A 20,820-nucleotide genomic window follows, 5' to 3' on the forward strand; every position below is an offset into this window, starting at 1 on the left:
TTAATTTAAAAATTAATGAAGGAGAAGTTAAGAAGGTCCTTGGGGAGAAGCATTTCAAAAATGAGGTTAGTGATCACATATGTCAGTAAGCTGAGTTTTGTTCATTAGAAAAATCAAAGCAGAATGGATACAAATGATGATAAGAGGTAAAGGTACAATCAAACTAAAGAGGAGCAATGTTAGCAAGAGTGTGAAGTTCCTTTGCTTTTAAAATATTTTCTTGAATGTGCCAGCTTTACAAGCTGTAGCAGAATTAATCTTAAAATGACAAATTCCACTGTTATCAGAAGACTAGTACCCCAGGACATTTCTTCATAGCTGAGGCAAAACTTAAATACATTTTTCCCTGGCACTGCTTTAATTTTCTGTTCTTTCACCTTTCCATTTTTTGTTGATGATATTCAACAAGGACTGTTTCTTGTCCCTCTGTGCAGTCTCCCCCAAATCTGCCTATTCTAGCAAGCAAACAGAAATACTACATGAAATGCTGTTACTAAAGGCTGGTAAGTAAAGTTTGTCCATCATTTCCTGAATTTGCTACCTGTAGTGTCCAGCTATGGTCATCTACTGTCATGTACCCTGCACTGGCATTTTGCTGGAGCTCATAGTTGCATAACTCAACTTCAGGAAACTCTTTCTTTTGCCCATCCTCTTTGTTTTAGGCATAGAGAATATGAAAAGGCCAATACTGATAGCGTTGCTCCTCTTACTGCAGACAGCCTGGAACTATAGGAAGGATTTGAGTTTTCCTATCTTTACTTCAAAGTCGACCAATCTCAGCAGTATTAAGACTTATAAGTTGTAAAGACCTATTCAAGAGGATTAAATGTACCTTATGTAGATGGATCTTGTAGATCTGTTTTGTTTTGTTAATGTCAAAATATGCTATGTAAAGTATGTTTGATACAATATTACACATGCAATTCAGAAGATGCCAACTAGTTTTAGAAAAAGGTTCTAAGCTATGACCCCTGATACTTTAAAGGACTTGAATTCCAATCTGGACTCCTTGGAGAGCACATTGGAAAATCTGTTTCAACAGTATTTCTTACTGTTAATGACTTTTATAGATACTATTATGGATCATCAGATCTATAATCATCAGTCTTATGTTAATGGTTTTCTCCAGATATGGTTTTGCAAAGGCAAAAAGGGTTAGATGTGCAGAATGTCAGATGGCAAGAAAGTGAATCAGTATTGCTTTAGAGCTTATAGGCTGTTGCTGACACTCTAAGAGCTAATACCACTGAACTTTCACATTTCTACTCTGGAATTTGCTAATGAAGAACACTGTGCTGCTACAGAGCTAATCAATTAGGGGCTGATCTCCCTGTCTCTCTGATACGTTTTATTCAGATGTTAATGTCTATTGAAGCTCCTGTTTAATTTCAGGCATTAGAAAGGAGTCTAAATCAAGATCAGCTGTATGAACACCATGGTCCTTCAAATTTTAAAGAAAAATTGCATCTCAGGCCAGCTACCAGTGCTTATAGTCATTTGTACTAATTTATTCACTGTTCATTTCTTTTAGACATTAAATTGTTTTAGAAACATGAATATAATAAGTATAAATTGCCACTATACTAAATTTTATTCCATTTATCTATGATAGATTGTGGCTTTACATGGAAAAGCATTGCAAATATAATTTTGTCTCTAATATATATGCATGCATTCAGTTGCCTAATTTAACATCTTTATCCATACGCAAGCCTTTAAAATATCCATTCAGAAAAGGTGTTTTATTAATTTATGCTGTTACAGCATGCACACATGCATGTGATACTTACAAATATTAAAATTAATGAGCTAAATCTCAAGCTATGCTAAATCCTGGTCAGAGAACAAGAAAAGAAACCGTCCCTTAAAGAGATCCTTGTGCCTTTCATGTCTGTGAGGCATCCAAATGAAAGTTGCTTACCTCTTAAGGTAAAGGATTCAAAAAACAGACTTTTTTGTTCTATCTGTGGTTCAAGAAAACCTTGTGCATCACTAATTATAAGTATGTTCATATATATGTATATATACACATGCTGTTTATGTTACAGACCTCACTGTATCTTGTCTCCAACTGGGGCCAAAAGCACATGCCAAGGGAAGATGATGACAGTAGTAAACACAACAAGACATATTTTCATCATTTCCTGCTGTTTACTGCTGAAAAGCTTCAGAAGCAGTATGCTTAATAACAGTGGTGGATTTCTGTTCTCTACATTTGCCCAGTTGCCCCTTGAGCCTATTGTAAACTTAGCACCTTCAGTTTTGTGTGGTGGGTTCCACATACTAACTGTACAATGTGAATTCTTTTGCTTGTTTTCAACCAATTATCTGCTAATTTCACTTACTGCTCAATTTTCTTTAATTTACTTTGTAGGGGAGAGTCACAATCTCAGCTTGTGCTTGGAAAATAAGTATGCAGTATAACTCGTCATCAGCTGTCTCTCCAGTGCTATTTAAAAACATGCCTACGGTGTGGTCAAAATAAAAACAGACATGACAGAAGGAAAATACATACTATGGAACTGCACTGTTGAGTTGCCAGAAGTTTAAATCTGTTTTTGTGTCAGTTCAACAGCATATGCTCTCTAGAGGGAAGGTTTGTCTATAAATGGGGCTTTGCTCTTTCCAGCCTCCTGATCATTCTCGTGGATTCTCAGTAGCAGAGTTCTGTAGTTGCCTTAAGCTGAAGCAGGGATCTAAGCAAAAGCAGTCCTTAGGGTAGGAAATCAGCAAAGGGAATTGCTCATCATTCGCAGAATGTGGAAAGTAAGCTGATAGTGAATAACTTTCCACTGAGAAAAATCCTAGTCCTTCTGGACTTACTGATTTCAACCTGTTTTCTGCTACGTGAATCAGAACACTAAACTTGAGGTATAATTCCTTTCAAGTTTCAGTGCAGATTTAAATAAGAGCAATATATCCAGGTTTGGTTTATGCAGCTGTGATGTGGGCACTTGATAGAAAATATCCATAAGAGATTACATTATCTATTCTGCTTTTCATCTGTCTTCTAGATAATTTTCTTTTCATTTCACTATCATCATAGATAGATCATCATTGATTAATGAATATAAAATATTGCTGCTTTTTTTTGTTGTTGTTGTATTGTGCTCATGTCAACAAATAGAGCACACAGTCTGAATGCAGTGCGAAGCAAAACAGGCTGTTGCAGTGAAATAAGCAATGTGACAGACAGTAGTTTTTGAGGTACAGATCAGTATAAGTGTAGATCTTTGTATTCATAGATTTCCATATATTGCAGCATGACTTTCATATAATCATAGAATGGCTTAGGTTGGAAGGGACCTTGAAGATCATCTATCCCCTGCTGTGGGCTGGTTGACCCCCACCAGATCAGGCAGCCCAGAGCCCCATCCAGCCTGACTTTGAACACTTCCGGGGGGGGCATCACAGGTTCTCTGGGCAGCCTGGCCAGTGCCTCTGAGTAAGGAATTTTTCCTTACTATCCATCTTGAATCTTACCATCTAACCTAAATTTCTGCTCTTTTGGTTTAAAGCCATTCCTCCTTGCCCTATCACTAACAGTCCAAGTAAAAGTCAGTTGTGCTCCTGCTTATAAGCTCCCTTCAAGTACTGGAAGGCTGCATAGAGGTCTCCCCAGAGCCTTCTCTTCTCCAGTTTGCGCAAGCCCAGCTCTCTCAGCCTGTCTTCATAAGAGTGGCCCTCCCGTGGATCCAACTTTAACAAGCACTGTCACCAAAGGGATCAAGCCTCTCTCTCTGCTTGCTCTCCATCACTTATTCCTTGTCCTCCCACCACCTCTTACCATGGGCCCACACAAGTGTTTCCATCTATATGATAAATTGGGTTGAGGAGCTGGGCTTAAAGTAACCATTTTATTCAGAAATACCATCCTTTGGTTAAGCTCCTTGGTTCAGGTCAGCCTGGAGTTGTTCCAGCACTTACATCACCATAGCAAATGACATGGTACTGGAGCAGCAATGAGCAGAGGAGGGAGTGTTTCTGCAAGAGTATGCATGAAACAAAATCCTGACCTAATCCACTAGGCAGCAAAACTGTTGCATCAAGTAGATTATAATGGTGTAGGAATTAAGCTGTTTAATTGAATAGAAATCAGTTTTAACCTTTTAAAACAAACAAATAAATAAAACCGTTGTATTTGTCCCTTTGTCTTTGTGGGATCAGTATCTAATGTTAACCATGTTTCTGAAACATAGAACCTTGTCAGTAATTTATATTTTGAAAGTCGGTTTCTCTTTAAGAAATCTTCAAGGTTCCATCAGGGGCGTACCAAGATCAACTTGGTGTGTAAAATAGAAGTTTGCTTCATTTGTACCCAGTTTTAACATTGGTACGAGTATCCATGCTCTATTTTAAGTGCTTTTATTTATAACCAGTGGGACACAGATCTCAGGCTTGTATTCCTTGGTAGCACAACATTCCAGAGAGCTGTATGAGGGATATCTTGTTGATGTCTGCTGCTTCATTACTAATGTAATAATGTTTTGTTTATGGAGGCATGTTTGTCACAGAGAGCAGCTGTGTTTGTGTTACAGCCATTCTATTAATTGCCATCGTTCTAACTGGACAATGCTTAAGCTTCATTTTAAAAAGCAGCATGAACCATTACCATAAGTGAATTTAGTGCCTAAGTCTACAATTCATCAGGAATAATATTATGATAGCAATAATCAAATGATAGTAATAGGAAAAAATGACATTAGGGGAGTTTGGGGAATTTCAGTGCTTGACCTAGTTAGTGAACTGATCAGTGGTCTCATATCTAGGTAAACAAATGGATCTTGAATAACCATCCCAGATGAAGTCAGATACTGGGCTTTTAGACTGCTAACTTCAGTAGCTTATTAACACAGGAATTCCAATGATATCTGGGGAAAAGAATAAGAAGCTTGCTTGAAGTGGCAAACCATGTTGCAATTGTTATCTAAAATAGTCTTCTGCGATAACAGCTACTGATAGTCTACTCCTGATGAGGTGAGTAATGAAAACTGATAACTCACCAGAGGCAGCACAACTGGCTGCTTCCCTACCTGTGTACTGTACAACAGTAGTAGTTCCATAAAATGCAAGTTTTGAGGTGGGCAGCAAGCTCATGCCCAGGTGACCAAAGGATAAATTTCTCAAAGGATAAATAGCTTTTCAGAGCTTACACAGTGAGCCTCAGAAAGAACCATCAGCCTCAGTGACAAAGCTAGCCACCGCCTGGCTGACTGAGAGGAAACAACACAGGATGTTTACGAGCATACAAGCTCAGATAGACCTATGGAGATTGTTTAAGGCCCAACTCCTAAGGCATACAAGTACCTTTAGAATCACAGAGTCTCTTATTTACTCTGAGAATAGCCCTGGATAAGACTGTAAAAATAGATAAAGAATTTAAACTATCCCTTGAAATAAGTTTATATTGGGCTAGTTCTGCAAAACGCATGGCAGTGAAGTCTGGGAAACACCCATACCTTAGGTGTTTTATGTAAGAAACACAAACCAGGTAGCAATATATCCAGTTGTGAAATTTATTTTAAAGTCATACTTTATATTTAATTGACTTTTAATGTTTTTTTTCCAGTCTTTTAGCTAAAATACTAGTTTTAATTTGAATAATTATAACTATTTGATTGTAGTTTTACTGTTGTCTAGTATTGCTGAAACCAAAGAATTTTGGACTGACTCTCCCAAGGAGTAGGAAATATAGAAAAAATTATGTGGTGAAGCTTCAAAAGCTACTTCCAAAGAAACATATAAGGAAGTTGGTGCTGTGAAATTTTATTGGGAAGCTATGAATGTTGGGGACTGATGTTATCAAGTTCCAGGCTTAGTAAGGAGTTCCCTCTGGTGGGCACATACCCTCTGCGAGAAAGTTTTCTAAAAAAACTACTTCCTAGCAACTGTCACAGTGATACTAAGCAATTGCACTTAAAGTGCATTTTGAAGTTTGAATTCATTCTGCATTCTACAAAAATATTTCCGTAGAAATGTGTTAGTATAAAGGATGCAGTTTAGCAGAAATAAATACAATTCTGAGCAAGATCATCAAGTACTGGATGATAACAGTTCAAATTTTCAGCAGTGACCTTAAAATTAAACTTCAAATCTTATATGTAATGTCCAGTCTTATTGTTAAAAGTTTCCAGCAGCCAATATGAAAGTATTTGTGTCCTCAGGTACAACAGTATTTTCAGTCCTACAAAAGCAGTTCTGTGGCAGTCTTCTGAAGCTTAAAATTACACTAATCCCAAAATGAAAGAGTGATAAAAGGCACTCCACACTAAGCACTCTCAACTCCATTCTAGGTGTCATCTGTCATGCTATACCAGCTTACAGTGTTAATAATCTGTTGTTTTCTTTGCCTTCCGAGTATAGTATACAGCAGGTTCTGGGATGGTAAAGGACTTGTTTATCTCCTTTTCTTTGCTTAGGAAGGAATATGAATTCCATTTCTTCATTTGAAATCTACAGGAAGCAGAGTTCTTTAACCATTTATTTGTTGTCTCTGATAAATCTCCTTCAAGCAGATTCAGTTGCAGTTTTCCAGATTGCTTTTCCTCTTTGGACCATTTTTTCTGCAGACACTATTTTCTTACTTATCTCCTTAAACTTTTCTATTCGTTTGCCATTCTCTTTTCAGTGATGAGCAGCTGCTGCATTATTGAATAAGCCACCAGTTTTATTGGTGGAGAATGATAAATGAAATGAGGAGCCTAGGAAATGGTTCCTTGGCCTATGCTGTGTGCATTCTCTCCATCAGACAAATAAGTAGTCATTGAACTGCTTTCAAGGGGAGAGAGGAATATCTCCTGTTGTTCCCTGAAGAAAATGTTAGTCAGACCATTACCTTTCCAGCTTCACAGCAACAGATGAACTTTTAACCAGGCTGTGGACAGCAGAATCCTCTGCAGAATCAGATTGTTTTTAACTACTTCTGTGTAAAAGTATTTGTACGACATAATAAATCAGCTCAAGAAAACACTTTTCAGTTGTACTTAAGTAAAAACCTATGGCAGTGCAGGTCCTGAAATATCAGGGCAGTCCCAGAGGATGCATCAATTTCTACTGTAACTTCAGAAAACACTTCTAAAGGCAAAGGTGACGTAGTTCATATTTGGTGTTGGTTGTGTACCTTCTGATTTTAAAAAAAGTTTGCCAAGACTTAGAAATAAATCTTATTTGTACCCTTCAAGTGCTGCAAAATAAAATATTTAAGGGATGATTGCTGTGAGCTTTTCCCACTTCTACTCATTTCTGCTGCAGTCACTGTCATTGGTTATTTGGAATATTTTCTTTAAGTCTCCACAGATAGTTTTGAATTGTTATTTACAGAGCACTTCAGCTTTACCCACTTATATTTTAGCACCTGCTTCTGAGGTATATGGGGGAACTTTGAATCTTTATATCAGTGTGGATGTATTACAAAATTACATATTATCTTACATAACAGATTTTTTATGTATGTTAGATATATATATAATTAAGAAATATTAAAGAATAGAATATCCAAGTAATCCTCTCTTCTATAAATAAGCTTGTTCCTTCTTACCAACAAGTTTTGGGGTCTTCAGGGCTGCAGGACACTTAGCAATCTTAGATCTGAATAGATATCCCCTTCTTTTACACTATAATTTGAACATTATCTTCCTGCAGTCCTCTCTAGACCAAACAGCCTGCTCACCCTTCATTTCCCATCTTCCAGATTCTTGATCAGTTCTGTGGTCTGCTAGACCACTTGGTTGTTTCTGAAGTGTAGGGCCTACTCATTACTACAAGATTGTGTAATTCCAATGTAATTTCATATCTGTTCCTTTCAGGCTAACCCAGGCCAATCCCATGTTTTAGTGTACTTGCTTATTCTTACTTAGGGATAAAAATTTTCACTTAATGTCAAATTGCATGGCATTATTTTAGACCATTTCTTTTCAGATACATTCGTAACCCTAACCTTGCTTTCCTCCTGTTTTTGATTCCTCTCAGTATGAACATTTGAAATTTGAAGTTTCTACTCTATCATACACAAAACTTAATGAAAATAACTAAATAGGATCTAAGATTTTCTGAGCAACTTGTCTTTATAACCTTGGATTGATAACTACAATTTTCCAACTGTTCAGCTCCTTTTTCAAAGTTTCATTCAACCTCTTTCTTTAGTTTGCATTTAAAATGTTATGGGTGACAATAACAACAAAAGTCTTACTAAAGGCCTGCAGTGTATGTATGGATCTTGTTTGATTCGAGTTTTCTGAAATCTTCCCCAGATAGGTGGATGGGAGTTGATTACTGTGTTTTGAACATTGTTTCAGCCAGGTGCTTGAGCTTCAACAAGCAGTGTGTACTATTCTCAGGTTTAGTAATTGGCCATTTTTCAAAATTCTTGAGCTTTAAGACGTAGAGAAACCTGTGATTAAGCCAGAGTGACAACATGCTGTACTGTCTCCTTTCTCTCTACTTTTAGAGTATTTATGATTTCAATATATCTCTTTAGGATGCTGCTGGCAGTTGTAACTCCTTTTATTCTTCAGCCATGCTTCATGGCTGTTACACAAGAACACTTTTATTTTCTCTTAATGAAAACTACAGCCATTATGTCTGCTTATGCATGAGTGTACTTATGTTAATGGCTTCATTACAGTCTCTCTTACTAAAGTTTTGTTATAAGACAAAAGCATAAAGGGATGATGACTCCACCACTTCCCTGGGCAGCCTGTTCCGGTGCCTTCCAACTCTTTTGGAGAAGAAATTTTTCCTAATTTTTCCTTAACCTCCCCTAGTGCAAATCAAAACCATTCCCTCTAGTCCTACCACTACTTATGCAGGAGAAGAGGCCAACCCCACCTCACCATAACTTCCCTTCAGGTAGTTGTAGAGAGCGATAAGGTTTCCCCTGAGCCTTATCTTCTCTAGGAGGAGACTAGGACTAAACAATTTCAGTTCCCTCCCCATAAGACTTGTGCTCCAGACCCCTCAGCAGCTTTATTACCCTTCCCTGTACATGCTCCAGGGCCTCAATATCTTTCCTTAATGAGGGACCCCAAACTGAACACAGCGCTTGAGTGCAGCCTCACCAGGGCCAAGTATGGAGGGATGATCATCTCCCCGCTCCTGCTGGCTGCACTTTTTCTGATATAAATCAGGATATCATTGACCTTCTTGGCTACCTGGGCATGCTGCTGGCTCACGTTTAGCTGAGTGATGAATCTAACACCTCCAGGTCCATGTCTTCCACACAGTCTTCCAGCCACTCTGCCCCAAGGCTGTAGCATTGCCTGGGGTTGTTGTGGCCAAGGTGCAGAACTTGGCTTTCCTAAGAAGCTATATACTATTTCTCCAGAGCTAATACACTTTTGAAAGTAAAGCCAAACCACAAGCTTAAATGAGTTAGCAGAGTACTCTTAAACAGTACCTAGTGCAAAAGAAAAGGAGGAGTCTAAACTGTCACCACTCATGCTCGTTCAGCCTTTATTTACTATTACAGATTCTCCTAAAAACCTTTTTACTTTGGATTAGGGTGCTGGATGTGCTCAAAAGTTTTTCCATTCCCAAACTTTCCCATCTCCACAGCTCTTCATTGTGAAAGTCAGTGTCCTTGGACAGAGCTGAGGTTTGAAATAGGATCTTTCGACACAGTTCTTTCAGTTCATAAATCAGGCTCTCACTTCCCGACAGCTGATTAAGGAAAACCTGCAAAGGCAGGAGACTTATCTCTGGCACCAGGAGAGTCATTAATGCCCAGGTGGTTTCTGGGATATAAATGCACCAGTGAGATAACTAACGATGTACATTTTAACACAAAATGGTTGCTGATTGTTTTACTGTGAACACTGACAAATGGGGTTACTGTATAGTTTTGTTCTGCAGTAAGTGCAATGTATGGATGTAGCAGGAAGTGGGATTAGCTTGATTTAGCTAAACAAAATAAAGATTGAATGCATGCATGATTGCTATGAATTTGAGTGTTGCAAGTAAACATTGTCAGGTGAAAGTGCTACTTAATTTGAAAGGCAATTCTGATTTACAAACTAAATCAGATAAATTTAAGGTGGCCAATTATTCAATTTAGATTGAAAATTAGATGAATATTTCTAAGAGAACAATCAAATTCTGTGTTAGTTTTTTATTGAGATTAGTGAGAGAGAAGAAAATCCCAGCAATAAATTGACTTCTTTTAAGTCAGAGCCATTAAGTCAGAGTCATATTTACAGGAACCATTTGAGATGATATCTATGCTTGTAAGGGGCTTGCCTCCATGATTCTTTGGTGCTCCATGTTCCTACTAAATTGAAGAAGACCTTAACTTAATCTAATCTAATTTTCTCTCTTTTTGTAGAGAATAAATCCACATGAATGATTTGTAGGAGTTGCTATGAAGTTAGAAGTTAGATGACTTGAATGTGATCCAGTATAATTCACAAAATCTACTTTATTATGCTCTAAGTGGAAAATGCAATAGAGACTATATGACCTCTACTGTTCTCTTGTGTTTTATTTCTTATTTTGTGGAACTCCGTCCTGTAATGTGGTATCCAAAATGGTGCAAGTATTACAGTTTGGTCTTGCTGGCTCTTAGTAATATGTTAGTACAGTCATTTTGACTACATTGCTGCCAGAGTGCATTAATTATGTGTTGCAGCCAGCAGTTTGTAAAGGCTGAGATTTCATGCTACTTTAAGAATAATGTGGCTAATGGGTCATAACACAGGTAACTTTTTGTTTTCTTTCGATTGAATGAGAAGATGCCAGTAATGGTAAAATAAATATACTCTTCTGGATCAAGTTCCTCTCCTTGCCTTTGGAGGCAACCAAGTATTTTATACCTTTATTAACAAACTCCCCAATTAATATTTATGGTGTGTATCTAATTAAACAGAAATTCTGAAGTAGAATTATTTGCTTTGCCTGTTGTAAGTAAACATATTTATAGTGTTGTACTGCGAAAACCAGTTTTAATTATAGAGCCTTAATTTTAATTAACTGTAATTGCAAATGAGCAAAATGGGAATTTTGTTTCATATGTATAAAATATATTGGTTGAGGGAAAAACTACTGAAAATGTATTACACTGAAATTCTAGAGCTCAGCATCAAAGATATGCTACAGCAAACAGTACAGTATTCTATTTCGGTCTGTAATAAGTCCTATGCCAGAAGATGATACCCTGGGGAATGTATGTGCTAATTTTTCCATTTAAGCAGAGATTTTCTTATATATTTAGGCAAGGAAAGAGGAAATTATACTGGACAAAAAACCTAATTTTGAGTGTTTTTGATGGGCAATGATTACTCTTTGTTTTGATAAATCATACTGACTATGTTGCTGGAATATAAATATAATCCATTTCTATTATTTAAGAAATGAAAGAGAAAGTCAGCTAACAAACTATACTTTTTGCCAGTTAACTGAAGTTCAGTTAGCCAATCAGGAAACAAACAAATGCTAGTTTTGTTGAATTCAAGGGTTTTTCTTTTGACTTTACACAGATCCAAAGTCATCAAAATCATTTTATTATATTGGATAAGTTTTACAGGTCAGAACAGTAAGAAGTGGAGCAGAAAAAGCATCATCTACCTGCCTTACCCGTGATGTCCTCGGTCACTAGGTCCATCACCCTGTTGAACAGAAGCTCTACGTGAATTCTTTAGCCCTCCTTTTGCTGCAAGCTTATACTCAGAAACTGTTTGTGCTGCTTTTTCCATACTTGATATCCTGTACTCTTATAATCTGTAAAGAGAAGTTTGTGTTCTGAATCCTTGTGTAATGGTGTCTGTTTGCCTTTATTGATTGTAGGAGCTGATGAGATTAGTGTCATTAAATTGAACTTAGTGTTTGTGAACGATTCCCTTGATAGAGAATGGCACTGTGGCTTTTTGGAAGGTAGATTCATGTGTGCTTGCAGCACATACGGAAAGAATGGGAAGAAAACTGATGGGGGAAGGATTGAGGAAGATACCGTGATATTTTTGGATATAAAATAAATACTTACTAAAAGAGAGTTTGGATCTTCAAAATGAATTGAAGTAAAATAAGGTAAAGGAAATGTGATTGCTCTGGGAATTCGAAGATGAGAGTTGTTGCAGTGTATCTGTCAGAAGATGGTCATCTCATCTTAGGGCCTGCAGAGGCCACGGAGAGAGAAATTGCAGCAGAGTTAGGGTAGGCACATACTGTATGCATAACAAAATGTGTAGTAGTTGATGTGCTAATTAAAATATGTCAAATTTTTTCCTTTTCTAAATGTGAGAAATAGATCAAAGATGAGTACATGACACTTGTTACCTTACTCACTGCCCACTTCTGCTGCCTATTGAGTTGGGCAAAACTCATGCTGAGAAAACACCTACAGTGGCTTTTACTGAACAGAGCAAAGAAGTCCTCAAGGGGTTAAAATACTGCATAGTTTCAGAACTGATTAGAAAATTTTTATTTTAAATTCATTAACTGGATTAGAAACTCAAACTTCTGTAATACGTAATTCTATGAAAGTGCCTTGCTGTTGCATTTCAGTTGGAGTTTTGACTCCTTAGCAAACATTGTGAAGAAGTTACATTTAATTTGAGTAATAAAACTTTCATTTATTATTGTGAAAATATGTGCATTTGTCATCAAACAACTAAGTAGAAAGGAAACTGAGCAACTGATGAGTAAACTGTTTATTTAAGTCAAGAGCTAAATTGCCCAGTGATTTCTCAGATATAGATGGAAGTTTTCACTACTTGCTACCCTGTGTCATTGGGAAAAGGCAAGGAGTTTTGTCAGAAAACGTCTCCCCCTGCACCCCTTTGCATTCCAGCTTGTATTCAGAGAGGCTGGAGGTGGCTGAGCTTGGCTTCTGTGTGATGTCCAATTCAGCATTGTAATTCTAGTCTCATTCAAAATATGAACTATCACACAAAATATGAACTATAACAAATAGCATGCAGTTCATCTGTTTGTGTTCAAATTGGCTCTCACAACCACCCTTAAGAAATATGGCTATGCCCAATGAGAAATCTCATGGCTAGATTAGTGCAGTTTATTAAAGCAACAGATTGCAGATTCTTTTGAATTGCTGGTGATAAATGTACTGCCTGCATAACATGTGAGGTTAACCAAGAGCTTCAGTAATATGGTCAGATGTGTTAAATGATGGAATAACTCTACAGAGATTTCTAAGTTTCCTGGGGAAGAACTCAGTGTAGCTGTGTGTGTATCTCTTCCAATAGGTGTCCCTATGCAGGAGGAAGAGAGGCTTAGCCTGTTGACTGGCCCCAGAAGCCAGTGGTGTCCTTCTGACTTGTCTGTACTTTCCCTAAAATTCCTTCTGTCTAAGGTCACTTTAATATTGTTATCTTACACTGAAGTGCAGCTTGGGTGACTATAGTCAAACATGCCTTTGTTTTGCAAAATTTACTCTGAGAACATGTTTTTGACAGGAAGATGGAAAACTGCTATCTGAGAGCTGACTCTGGAAAACAAGATAGTTGATCACTTCCAATAGTTTCATCAGTAAATAAAGTGACAGACTCTTCAGTAGGGGAAATTTTTTCTAACTGAAAGAGGGGAGGCTTAGATTGAATATAAGAAAAAAAAATTGTGATAAGGGTAGCGAGGCACGGGTAATACGTTGCTCAGGGAGGTGGTGGAAGCCTCATCCTTGGAGACATTCAAGATCAGGCTGGGTGGGTCTCCGAGCACCCCTTATCTAGCTGCAGATATTCTCATTCACTGCAGTGGAGCTGGAGTAGATGGCCTTCAACAGTTCTTTCCAATTCAGATGATTCTGTGATTTTATGATCAAGTCCCCATCCCTGAAGGATGATCATGGGGTTTGACTCTATGCTGCTTTTTTTTCTTCCTAGAGTCAGCGTGGAAGTCTCCCATGGTGTTTGTACACACCTAAGGTCGGATGTCATGTAGCTTTCCTTGGAAGTTTACCTTCTCACAAGAGGTGGACCTTTCAGTAAGGGACCACCTGCAAATATTCCACATAATCTACCCTGAAGCTATAGTCACTCAAGCTTCACAATGTTTAGAAGGAGCTGGAGAGCTCACAAGCAGATGTCACTGGGATTAGAGCTCTAAGGGCTCTTGAGCTGTTCACTATTTATGGAGTAAGATGGTTGACTCACAGTCATAGTACTGAGCAAGACTGTATTACCAGTCCTGAGCAAGGTCTTAGGCGTAACAGCCAGGCCAGAGGAGGAGGAAATAGGAAAATGAAGTGTAAGTCAAATGAGTGATTGACTGCATAATATCAAAGCAATTTAAAAGAGCAAGCACAGTTATAGCTACATGTAACTGTTAGATAATATGTTTAAATATTTGCTATTTTGTAATAAATTGCTTTTCCAACTTTTTTTTTGACAGGACGGTATTTAGTTCTATGTATAAATTAATTTTGAAAGCAAGCTCTTTTATTTTTAATATATATACAAGTATTATGTACTGTAGAACTGTAGCTCAGGAAGAAGTTACATGCTCTTTATTTTTACATTTATCCTAATTTTCCCATCTTGAACTCTGTAAGCTTCCTATATTTTTCTAAACCGGTATTAAGGCTATTCCTGTTTAAAGTAATCACCTTGAACTTTTCTTTTTCTTTTTCTTTTTCTTTTTCTTTTTCTTTTTCTTTTCTTTTTCTTTTTCTTTTTCTTTTTCTTTTTCTTTTTCTTTTTCTTTTTCTTTTTCTTTTTCTTTTTTTTTTCCTGTATTTCATTAAAGGTGCAGGTTTTGACCGAATAATGCTTTATTCTTTCTGCTCATTTAGGATTTCCTCCCATGATTTTAATAGCTTCTTGCATTTATAAATCATTCAGCTACAGAATAAAAAAAGGGCAAATCAGTATGTATCAGAAAATGTTCATTCATTAAAGTGCAGTAGAAGGAGAAAAGAATAATTCAAAAAAAGCATATAATATATCTTTCTGACAATAATCTGACACAATGATACTTGGTTTTCTAAATATCTCTTAAGAATGGCAATTCACAGTTCAGTGAACTGGCATGGCATCACATTATAAAATGTCTTAAAAGCAGTACAGCCATGGTTTTTGTATCTGCTTTTTGGAAATTTGTTTTCTTTCATTAGCAAAACTTACTTTTTATTAGTTAAATTCTAAAACCAACTGAAGCTAAAGTAAATTCAGTGGAACCATTTGTGTGCAAGATACATAACTACACTCTGTATTGGTTTTCTTGTCTCTAGCTCCAGTTGATTTCACCACAAAAATGTATTTTTTTTCCAAGCATTGCACAGTTCTGATCATTTTATAAGAATTGACTATAATTGTCTTGTTCAAAATTTTATTATTATTTCACAAAGCCTTTTTTCCAGGAAGGTGCAAGACTCAGGAAGCATCAAGCCTGGTTAAAACCATCAACTATAACTCTACAGAGGATACATGTGTTCTGGTGGACAACAGGTTGATTGTGAGCCAGCAGTGTGCCCTTGTGGCCAGCAATGGTATCCTGGGGGTCATTAAAAAGTGTGGCCAGCATGTGGAGGAGGTGATCTTCCCCCTCTATTCTGCCTCTGCTGAGGCCACATCTGGAATGCTGTGTTCAGTTCTCGGCTCCTCAGTTCAAGACGGGAAAACGTAGAGAGTCCAGGGAAGGGGCACAAAGGTGCCTAGAGGCCTGGAGCATCTGTTCAGCCTGGGGAAAAGAAAGCTGAGAGGGGATCCTATAAGTGCTTATATACCTTTCTAAAGGGTAGATGGATGTTCCATCCCTTAGATCATTTCTGTGGCCTGCCTTTGGAAGCTCTCCAACAGATCCACATATTTCCTGTACTGAGGACTCCACATCTGGATGCAGTACTCCAGGTGAAATCTCACCAATGCAGAGAAGAGGGGCAGGATCACTCCCCAACTCAGGACCTGGTGGCCACATATCTTTTCATGTAGCTGAGGATATGGTTGGCTTTATGGGCTGCGAAAGCACACTACTGGCTCCTATTGAGCTTGCCATCCACCAGTACCCCCAGGTCCTTTTCTGCAGGGCTGTGCTGTGTCCTTTTTTTCCCCCAATTTGTACTGATTGCAAGGGGCTGCCACAATCACATTGTGCTTGGATTTGTTGAACTTCATGTGTTTCACCCAGGCTCACTGTTCAAGACTGCCTAGGTCTCTCTGAATGGCATTCTGTCCCTCGGGTGTTATCAACTGCACCACAGTGCTTGGTGTCATCCATAAACTTAGTGAGGGTGCACTTGATCCCACTATTTATGACCCTGCTATGTTCATGCAGTGCATGAACCTTAAATGTTATCAGATTTCCAGCCTCCCCCACCTCCCTTTTTTTTTCCCATTTTTTCCCATAGCTGTCTTTTGTCTTTTCAGCCTACCAGCAGACTTTTATACTTCATGTTTGAACTTTTCAGGATCAGTCCTTTAGACCATACTTTCAAATCTGGGGAGTCTGATGCCTATTTTCTCCTCCTAAAATGCTTGCAAGTAGGTAAAAAAAAACCCTGACTTCTATTTAATGGATTTCAGTTTTGGGCATCACTATTTTTGCCAATGACAATAACATTATCATCATTTAGTTTTTATGGTTTTTTTTGTTTTTGTTTTTGTTTTTTTAATGAAACTTCTCCAGAGGAGGACTTACGAACACATATATATTTTATTTTAAGATTTCTGAAAATATGGATGGAAAATTTTATACCAACGACGTAACATATCCATCTGTAAGACATTAGCATATCTACCTATGGTTTCTTTTATGCTTTGAAACCACAGGAACTGAGACAGCCCTCAAGAGCAATCTCAAGGTGTAGAAGATGAGAAGAAGAAATGTATTTTTATTCTATATTGTGACATAGTCCCAACTAAGGCGTTGGGACCTTACAACCTTACCATAGTTGTACATTATTAGTACTGTCTGCATACTGAGCAATGTTATAGTTATCAATTTTGAGATATCCTACTTTCTATACCTCTAAATATCTTGCAAAGAATTGTCCTGCTCAGTTTAAGACATGGTCAATTTGAAGCATTTCCAGTGCTGCAGAGGACTGTATCTCTAAACAGAAAAGGCAAAAAGCAGGAAGGAAATTTGTAGGAAGGTTAAATATAAAACGTCTAGAAGATTTTTCTTAAAAGATATTTTGTATTGCTAATTTTTGTGAAGAAGTTTTGAGTCAGATTCAAATGATGATTTTACTTTGTTGTTTAAATTCTCAAATTCATATTAATTGGTACATATTTAACGAATAAAATATTGCTTGCAATTATTTTATGAGAAATACTGAAAATGCTGAAGCATATGTATATAAAGAATCATTAAGATACTATTCAAATACTCAAAAAGGAAAAAAGATGAAGTTGCAGTGAATATTGAGTAGATTAACAGAGTAATTTTAGGAGAGAAAATGATTTGCAGTTGAATTTCTGTTGAGGATTAGGAACTTAGTTGGCAGAGATAGTGTCATGAATTAGATTTTCTTCTTGTTAGAGAGAATGTAGGATATTTTGCCCTGAAAAAAAAACCACAGCAGAGAATTCAGCATTCCTCAACAAGCTTAGTTTTGAAATGGTTCATTTTATGTTGTAATAATTAAATGCTTCATGAGTAAGACAAGTGAGGGATGGATTACATTTTCAGTAGTAGAACTACTTGCATTTCTGAGCTGTTGTAATGCTAGAATAATTCGGTGGCAAGCCACTAAATGAAGGAATTAATAGGAGGAGATCAACTTTCTGAACTGTAATAATGAAAAGGAAGAGGAGATGGGGAGGAACAGATGTCATACAGCACAGTAGGTGTGCTTTTATTATATAGAGTTCCAATTCATGAATGAGCAATTATTTCTAGATATTAGAAAAGGATCAGCAAGTCAGAGGAGAAGCCTAAATGTAGGTTAGATAGTTGCTGGTGTAGTAACAGCAGTAAGGATAATAAAAGCAAGTGTAGTGTGCCTGCGTGCTTTTCTGAGGCAGAAGGGGTTTTGGAAAATTGCTCACTCATCCTACTGTGATATGCAATCCCACATCCCATGGCTGCTGACCCCTTTCACACTGTGACTTAGCTTCACTCTGAGCTGTGACTTAGCACAACAGACCCAGTAAAGAGCTATGAGTGAAAGGTTGCCTGAGGCCACGCAGGTTCATGTGGTGTCACTGGGACTCCTGCCAGCCGAGTAGACATGGCCTATTCTCTTTACCATGTGCTGTTGTTATCATTTGTTTCTGCATTGAAGGCAGTCATTGCACCTAAATACTATTCTTCAGGTTATCTTTGTATTTAAAATATACATTTAAGCAATGAACTTGAGATCTGATGATAGCCAGCTGTTGCAGTGAAGTCCTTCAAAATATCTCTTCTAGAGCAAGAGTATATGTCACAAAGTGGTGCATTCGTCCAGCAAAATGTAATTTTGCCCTTCTTGAAGCAATTTTCATACTTAGCTGAATGTTTTCTGGTGAAAATATTCTTCTAACCAGAGAGTGGAGTCAATGTGTACAAATGTTATTGAAACGAGTCTTTTTGAGTTTTTTTAAGATTGAAACAAAAAGCATGAAATTACTGTGCACATTGGAGAGAAGGGTGGAATATGAAGCAACAATGAGAAGATGAGAAGTTCAAATAGGTAGAGAAGTACTAGAAAAACAGAGGAGGGTTTCTGTGTCAACTTGAAAAAGAACCTTACCTTAAAAACTGTTACACTACCTCTGTAATGTAAAGCAGAATTCAGCTTTGTCAGAAGTTACAGAAATAAGAAAAGAAGTATAGTTTTAAATGATGATTGAATAGCGTTTTTTCTTGTTCAAAGAAAGTGTGCTCACTACTGATTCCAGAGCTGTGTAGTGATAGTAGTTACAAAACGCATCAAAGTCAGGTTTTATAATCTCTATATTGCATTAAATATACACCACAGATGAATTATTAAAAATATTTCATTTATTATTATTTTAGATCAACATGCCCTGTCATACAGCAGAATTAATACTTTCTCTGTTTCCACACAGCCGAGGCAATGAGAACAGACTCGCACTACGACGACAGACCATTCTCCGGGAGAAGGGGAGAAGACAGGCCAGTCGAGGGCCAGCATATATGTTTAATGACCACTCCACAAGTCTTTCTCTTGAGGAAGAGCGCTTCTTGGATGCAGCAGAATATGGAAATATCCCAGTGATTCGCAAAATGCTGGAAGAATGTCCCTCACTCAATGTAAATTGTGTGGACTACATGGGGCAGAATGCCTTGCAGTTAGCCGTTGCTAATGAGCACCTGGAGATCACAGAACTTCTGCTGAAAAAGGAGAACCTATCTCGGGTTGGGGATGCCTTGCTTTTGGCTATTAGCAAAGGTTATGTTCGGATAGTAGAAGCTATCCTAAACCATCCCGCATTTGCCGAAGGCAAGAGGCTTGCATTAAGTCCTAGCCAGTCAGAGCTTCAGCACGATGACTTCTATGCATATGATGAAGATGGAACACGGTTTTCTCATGATGTTACACCAATCATTCTGGCTGCTCACTGCCATGAGTATGAGATTGTCTACACTCTACTGAGAAAAGGGGCTCGGATTGATAGACCACATGACTATTTCTGCAAGTGCAGTGAATGCAACCAGAAACAAAAGCATGACTCTTTCAGCCATTCTAGGTCCAGAATCAATGCCTACAAAGGTCTGGCCAGCCCTGCTTATTTGTCCTTATCCAGTGAAGACCCCGTAATGACTGCCTTAGAGCTAAGCAATGAGCTGGCTGTGCTTGCCAACATTGAAAAAGAGTTTAAGGTGAGTAGAAGAAGATTTGATTTGACAGACACAGAATTACAAACTTCAATCAAAGATGTTTCTTCTGAACAGGAAAAGGTTGGAATCATCTTCATAAATCAGTAGGATAATATAAAAGGTGGCATGTTTTGGTCACTTGTGCAAGCCAGATGAAATAGTTCTACTCATACACTCAATATTTTCTCATGGTTGGACTGAAAAATTTTGCTCACTTCTCACAATATTTTAGTTATTTACTAAAAGGATTCTAAATGTTGTCCTTTTTTAATATGCTGATTTTCTTTTTTGTTTCTGTATATCTCTTAATCTTTTTTATTCAGTTATACTTATCATAGAATCATAAAATCATAGAATGGCTTGGGTTGGAATGGACCTTTACGATCATCTACTTCCAGCCCCCCTGCTATAGGCAGGAGCACCTCCCTTTGTGTCAGGTTGCTCAAAGCCCCATCCAGCCTGACCTTGAATGCTTCCAGGGAGAAGGCATGCACAATCTAGCTGAGCAACCTGTTCCAGTGTCTCACCACCATCACAATAAAGAATTTCTTCCTAGTATCTAGTCTAAATCCACCTTCTTCCAGTGGTGGTTTCACACTGATGGGCAACATTTAGTTGTATTTCAGATAGTAATAGTCTCACAAATATAAGCTTTTTGCTCTCAGTGGCTGAAAAGTCAGACCTTGTGCAAACACAGGCAGTATTAATGGTGGATTGCAGTTGTGGTTTAACCCTGCAAACAGCCTAGCTTCTCACAGCTGCTCATTACCCCCCAGTGAGATGGGGGACAGAAATAGAAAAGGTGCAAGTATAAGAACTTGTGTGCTGATAAAAAGGCAGTTCAGTACAAAGACCCAGATTCTGATAAGAGCAAAATTAGTTCAGCTTAATTCAGAGAATGAAAGTCTGTCACGTGAAGTTTCTGGCGGAAATCCTTGAGAGCTCAGTGGACTCATATTTCATCCAGTGCTTGCACTTACAGTTTAGAGAAGAGTATTTAAACCACATTCTCTTGTATCTTTCACTTCAGCAGCTGCTGGAGATGAGAACAAAAGGACTTGATTAACTTAAAAGGGAGTAAATTTAGAACAGAACAAATAAACATTTTTA

General features: G+C 37.7%; 1 protein-coding gene across 2 annotated transcripts in view; it reads left to right on the plus strand.

Moving 5' to 3' along the window:
• TRPC6 (transient receptor potential cation channel subfamily C member 6) overlaps nucleotides 1-20,820 on the plus strand; it is a 94,169-nt gene that overhangs the window by 38,874 nt on the left and 34,475 nt on the right. For both annotated transcript variants that reach the window (XM_048934361.1, XM_048934362.1), the window contains exon 2: nucleotides 18,939-19,713. In XM_048934361.1, coding sequence (XP_048790318.1) covers nucleotides 18,939-19,713 — 775 coding nt within the window. The remainder of the gene's footprint in view (nucleotides 1-18,938; nucleotides 19,714-20,820) is intronic.

This window comes from Lagopus muta, chromosome 1 (genome assembly GCF_023343835.1).
Source record: "Lagopus muta isolate bLagMut1 chromosome 1, bLagMut1 primary, whole genome shotgun sequence".
Lineage (NCBI taxonomy): Eukaryota > Metazoa > Chordata > Aves > Galliformes > Phasianidae > Lagopus > Lagopus muta.